Consider the following 6532-nt stretch of genomic DNA (forward strand, 5'->3'; position numbering starts at 1 on the left):
AATAGAAGTCGTAGTATGCAAGAAATCAAGTCACTCAAACCCTCGTGATTGTGAATAGAGTTGAGACTGGGAAGGTTCACAGAATGCTGAGAAAAGGAAAAGGATCAAAAGCAATGTTCAAGTCATACACAAACTGAAGAAATAACTGATTTAAGTATGTATTTTTGTTCTCCTCCCTTTACAAATCTATACTATGATACAGAGATAAAAGCCGTGGAGGGGAGGGGGGACGTGTTCATCCAGTACTTTTTCTAAATTAAGTTCCACAAGTTTTTTTTTTTGTCAAAAGAAGTAATTTATGATTTAATACCTGTTTCAGTATTCTACTGTGGTGCTGTTAACATTGCACTTCACTGGTATTATCCATTTTAAAAAAGAAACTAAAAAACAGGTCTGAACTTCTGAGATGGAAGCACTGTCTCTGAACCAACAATGGTTCCTGTCACTCTTGCTTTGCATCTTTCAAGGCCTGCAGTCTTTCTAAAAGGGGTGGATGGGAGTAATGCCACATTGAAAAGATCCAGTCAGAAACAGGGAATCCTAAATTATCTTTGTTTAGCTTGATCAAAGCAGAATACAGGTCTTTAGCCTTCCCAAGTTCCTTGGCAAATGCATCTGCTTGAAACTCAAATCGTCGGCTTAATACAGTCAAACAAAATGACAGAACCTGTGGAGAGAAATATATTTCAAATTATTTTATAATTCAGCTATCTTCAAATTCCTTACAGTATCAGTAAATACTATTGTATCTTCCTTCCCTCATCCCACACATCACTGTGCTGTAGAATAATGTCACTAAGATTTATCCACACCACACCTGAAGCACAGTCTTACCCAACATGGACCACTAAGGCTACTTATTGACATGAGATACCAGATGGAGGCCCTAGAAACTCTTCCCCCGCCTCGCCAATCAAAATAAAATCATTAATTAAATAGAATGATACTTCTGCATTTATGTCTTGAAAACAATTTACCTCATTGTAAGGTGAGAAAATGAACTGGAAAATAATCATCAGTCCTATCAGGGTAGGCTGGGTGTCGTAGAAACCAAATGCAGCAAAGAGTTCTTTTCGACCAATTAACACGGCAAACAAGAAAAAGCAGAGGAAGGAATTCATCTAGAGAAAAAAACCCCAATATTCTTGATTGAGTTTTTCATCTAAGTCTAAAATACGGCCTATTCATATTACAGATTTGCACAGAAATGACACTGAAAAAAACCAGATTACTTTAGAACTAATATACAAAAAGGAACAATCAGCTGACTTTTACCTGCTTTCTGTATATGCATGCAGTAAAGAAACACTATTTTCTGTCAGTGAGCTAAAAAAAAAGTCTAAGTAGTGAAGAAAGATGAAGAGGGAAAGACCTCTAGTGAGGAGGCAGTACATGGTAGAATCCATCGCCTTGGAATTAAGCATAGGTTCCAAAAAGTTTAAACAAACAAAAGTGTCTGTGCTGTGTCATACTTTTATTCCTGGAAACATGCTTCCATCTAAGCCATGCATCACTGTGTATAAGCACTGTGCTTGCCTGGCTTTTCAGAGGCAAGAGGTGGGACCATGTCTTACCAAGTCTTCTAGAAAAGGTGATTAGTACCTTTTCAATTCATTCATGTGGCTGTTTGGTCTTTTTAGAGTGGTGTGGAAAGTGCAAGAATATTGTTTGGTTTTGAAACACACAGGACAGGAAAAAGAGGGGAGGCTGTGACAGAAAACAACAATCAACAAGAATCAACAGAAAAAGTAGAAAACATTGCAGAAGAATTTGTGAAAATTTTTTGAAGATAAAAATCTGTCGATTACAAAATAATACTATCTAGAAAGTGGATTCAAAGACAAAAGTTACATGAATTAGCAGAGTGGCAAAAGCATCCTAATAGTTGCTAGTTAGTACGGATCAACACTGATGGCAGAAGTTGGAAGGTTGCCTAGATGCAGCAAGTGAGAAGGACCTCACTGAAGCGCTCAGTTGTATGGATAAGAAAAGGCCAGAGTAGAAATGGAAAGATTTGTATTTTTTTAAACATGAATCTGTTCTTAAGCAGCTTCATAGTGATGTTTCCAGCCTGAAAAGCTTGTGAATAGCTTTAAAAAAAGAACAGATCAGCATTTCTGGAATGGTAGACGCATCTCAAGAAAGACATGACGGAGTTACAGAATGTGTGTAGCAGGGCAGTGAGGAGAAACAAATGAAACAAAAAGGCTGGGAACTTGGAGAAAAGAAGGATGAGTGATACTTGGAACAAGACAGATCTACAGCAAAGCATATAAACTGTTGATAGTAATTTAACAGAAAATACATAGCTGTGCCTGCAAATAAAAGAATTTGAAGTAGGAGGTTTGGAGAAGGGATTCCCTCGTAATGTGCAATTCCAAGAGGCATATGCATGAGTAAACAGACCAGCAGGCTCCTTTTCTTCATAGCTGAGGTTGGCCAATCTCTAGAGATTGCTTCAATGCTCACCCCCATTTGGGCACACACCAAGAATGGCACAATAAAGTTATTTACAAATGATCAATGCACAAGGTACAAGAATACAATATAAATAAATAAGAATGCCTTCCTGTGCCAGATTTCATAATCCTCAACCACATCCCTTCTCTCAGCGCTCCAAGGAACAAGACTGATAGAAACTCTCAGACACATATATGTCTCAGAGATAATGACAAACACCTATAAAAATGCAGGCTGGGAGACAGAATACATCCAATCCTATCCTTAGTCTAGGGATGGAAATAGACTTTCAGAGAAGGGCCTGAGATTCAAACAGACAAGGAAGAAGTGTTACAGAGCAAGAAAAATGTGTCCCAGCTTAAGAAGGCTGCTGAGATGAATTAAAATGGCAGCAGCAGACGTGCTTTCTTGTATGCTTTCTACCAACCTGATGGAACAAGGAGGGGACAAAAAGGCTAGTGCATGTTTACTGTAGATACAGAAAAAAGAACCAAACCAAACCAAAACAACTTTCTGTTGCAAAGCCTAAGTATATTGTGTGAACATACACTTAGAAATCCAGAAACAGGCATTTGGAAACAGAAGTAATTACAGAATACTCTAGGAAATCTACCAGTTTATCATAACTTACCTGGCTGATGATAATATTTTTGACGGTGTGACCTAGTTTCCAGTGACCCAATTCATGACCAAGTACAGCCAGTACTTCTTCATTTTTACATCCTTGTTTCTTATTCTAAGGGAATAACAAAGCAGAAGTAATATGAGATATGACTGAACACAACTGAATAAATTTATTACTTATTTCTTTTTTTCCTAAGTCAGTTAAGTGTCCCTAGATCAGGCCATTCCCTTCTACCAACAGATACACACAATTATTTCTTATTGAGCCTTTTTCAAGAAGAAACTTTAAAAAAATCCCCCAAAAACTTTAAAGTTCAACAAGATCTCTACCATGAGGTGATGTTCTCTTATTTTATGTATGCAGACATACCTATGCAAACCTGGAAGAACTCTAGAAGATTTGCCTTCCAAACTCTCTCCTACCATCCCTTGATCTCATTCTGTTTCTTTACTCAAAGGCATTACAGTGAAAGTAGACATTCAGAGCCACTGACTTTCAACAGCAAATTGAGAGCAAAGTCCTCTCTCTACTTCCTTTAACACTCAACCTACAGCCTTCCTCCCAAGGCACTAGTGTCCCTTTAAAAATTAATGACAATATCCCTGTCCTCTGCAACACAGGCTATGTCATGCCTTAAAGCTATCATTAGGAAAGATGGACACCTGTACCTTCAAAGGTACTGTAGCAAGTCAGAAGCAAACATATGGGCTTGTGTAATAGGAACATAGATGAAGAAGCTGTTGAAATAGACCAAATTATTATTACTATAAAAGGTTCTCTGAATTTGTCAATGCAGGTGAGTTCCAAATCCCTTCATAGAATCATAGAATCACTAGGTTGGAAAAGACCTTAGAGATCATCCAGTCCATCCAGTCCTTCCTCTCATCACCCATTTCTGCAGTATGCCATACCAAACCATGGATGAAGATAATTCCACCACTCACACAGTTACAAGAAACAGAAGTGAGACTGAACAATAATCTGTACATTGAACTAACGCTAGGTTACACAAGGCCTTCTCAGAATTACTCCTGCAGGACCTTCAGAAAGTATTCCATCAGTTTTCACCATCCTGACACTCTCCTCAAACCACAAAAGCTGTTACAGCAGATTTTTGATGTGCACCTACACATCAGTGGAACTGACAATTAAAGGCCATCATCCTGTTCTTGACCAGGGCGGAGGAGGATACACACGTGGAATCTGTATGTGTGTGTGCATGTGCATGCCTCTTGTGTGTAGTGAAAGGCATACAAATGATACACTGATAGTCAAAATCATTTCCTTCAAAGGGCAGCTTCAGTGTGGCAGTCCCAAGAGAAGGAAGGAACACAAGCTAAAAAGTCCTCATTCAGGACTTTTACAATACATTCAGAAAACACAAGAGAATTTCTCACCAAGGAGTTAATGTAAATAACATGATGAATAACAAAGATGAACTCACTTTGGTTTTAGACTTCATATCTTCATTCTCACCATCTTCTCCTTCTGCTGTCTCTTTGTTCAATGCAGAATAATCTTCCAGGAGGGTGTCGAAGAGTACTATCCGCTTATTCTTGAAGAATCCATAGAAATAAGCATTGCTATGAGAAGAACGCTTAGAACCTGATGGAGAAAATTTACATTAAAGACTATGATCTGAATGATCCCATGTATTGAAAATTACGCAGTATTACTCAGAACAGATTCTTCAAAAGGAATTCTCAAAGTCCCCAAATGAACAGTAGACAAACACAAGCAAATGAATTTGTAGGCTGTAGCATATTTAAAAATTATTAAGTAATGATGATCTCATTTACTGACTCTAATAAATATATTTTTTTCATTTGTAACTTTTAATCACTAAAATCACTAAAAATATACAAGCAGTCATGTGAAAATCTAATAACCAAAATAAAAGCAATTTCTATTGCAATTTCAGAATCAGAGTGGAAAAGTGCATAGGGTATGTGCTGCCCTCCTGGCAAAGGACCTGTGTCACATATGTTTAGAATTCTTAAAATGTGCTAGCAAAGATGATTCGAAACAGATAGCATGAAGATATTAGAAACAGATAAGGTGAAGATGATGAGATGAACCACAGATATCAGGCAGTCCCTCAAAATTATTTTGTTTGAAATACCCAATTTTTTACAGCTACTTTTATCTACATCAGGTGAATCAGGGACTGTTTCTAATATCAGTATACTTAGGGCCAAGAAACTCATCTCTTTCTATGGAACATGGACTATTTCCCTTGATTAAAAAGCTGTCTAAATCAAAGCAGATGTTAAGCTTTGCCTATGGACAGGAGCTGTTACAACATCAGGACTGAAAGAGACCTCTATGAGAGAAAATGTGGATTGCTCTGGTTTTTTTCAGCAAAAGATACTTCAAGTTAAAGGCGTCTGCTTTCAATTCTCACTATAAATATATAAGCTGCACCAACTCCTTAGGGCACAAAATATCCATTGTTCCATTGCAAGCTAACCCATGGTATGGCCATGGTAATCTTCAGCACCAAATCAAGACAGACCAGAGGAAGAGGCTGGTCAGAGCATGAAGCCTCAGCATCCAGTGAAGAAATCTCAACAGCCATAGGGTAGTGATGTTCCTTTCAGCTGCGTATCATAAAAACTTCATCCTGCACTGTGTTGGTAGAGAAGGAACCTTTGTAATTGGCCTGTTACAGAATGAATCCTGAAATTAAAGGACTTGGTTGCATATTTTACCAAGAAGTCAGTTCTGGAGTGGGAAGAGCCAAGACAGTAGTGCAGAAAAACAATGGCAAAAACATGTTCACACATCCAGTCTCTCATATCAGAAGGGAATGGTACTGGCTCAATACTCTTAAGGATGCCAGGAAAGAAAACTGGGCCTTGGCAGCCTTGCTCCACACAGATCACTGACACTAAATGCAGACATGCTGAAGAAGCCAATGCAGTAGCACATTATACAGGTGCCAGAGTACCAACAATTCGCTCACAGGACTTTCACAATGGTTAAAAGCTAGGATACAGACAGCAATGCATATGGGAAAACCCTACCTATTTGGCAAAGCTTTGTACTGACTCTCAAACTTGAAAAGCTTCTACTTTCTGGCTGCACTGAGGCAGAGCACTGGCTGGATTTGACCAGCCCGAAGTTTTGAAAGCCACAGCTTCCAGGCTATATAAAGCCTTCATCACCCTCCTTTGCAGCAAAATTCTACTGTTTCAGCTTTTTATGCTATCTCACACTGCTTTCACAGAGGCAATAAAGATCATCCCAGGTGAGGCACAAAACCAAAACAAGATTTGGGGAAGTCCCTAAAATCAAATTCAGAAGGGAGAAAAATGAGTAACAGTGGAAATGTCAAACAGTAAAGTCCTCCATGAACATGGAAGTGGAGAGGAAGTGACCTGGCAGCTGGCATGCTCCATGTTATATTCCATGACTTAAGAAAAGAGGATCATAGAATCATAGAAT

General features: G+C 38.5%; 1 protein-coding gene across 1 annotated transcript; it reads right to left on the minus strand.

The window, feature by feature from the left end:
• Positions 1–442: 442 nt before the first annotated feature.
• ZMPSTE24 (zinc metallopeptidase STE24) lies at positions 443–4911 on the minus strand. Its single transcript, XM_010160494.1, has 5 exons — positions 4889–4911; positions 4530–4692; positions 3092–3196; positions 978–1121; positions 443–667 (listed from the first exon to the last, which is right to left on the minus strand). The coding sequence occupies exons 1-5, from the start codon at positions 4909–4911 to the stop codon at positions 443–445; spliced, it is 660 nt and encodes a 219-aa protein (XP_010158796.1).
• Positions 4912–6532: the final 1621 nt, after the last annotated feature.

This window comes from Eurypyga helias, unplaced genomic scaffold (genome assembly GCF_000690775.1).
Source record: "Eurypyga helias isolate BGI_N326 unplaced genomic scaffold, ASM69077v1 scaffold42281, whole genome shotgun sequence".
Classification (NCBI taxonomy): Eukaryota; Metazoa; Chordata; class Aves; order Eurypygiformes; family Eurypygidae; genus Eurypyga; species Eurypyga helias.

Bases quoted from the DNA above. Each gene is read 5' to 3' on its own strand.
- ZMPSTE24 (XM_010160494.1), bottom strand. From the start codon at position 4,911: ATGAAAAAAATATATTTATTAGA. The intron at 3,197-4,529 runs GTGAGTTCATCT...TTATTCCCTTAG, and splicing joins ATATGAAGTCTAAAACCAAA to AATAAGAAACAAGGATGTAA. The intron at 1,122-3,091 runs GTAAGTTATGAT...TTTTTTCTCTAG, and splicing joins AAAATATTATCATCAGCCAG to ATGAATTCCTTCCTCTGCTT.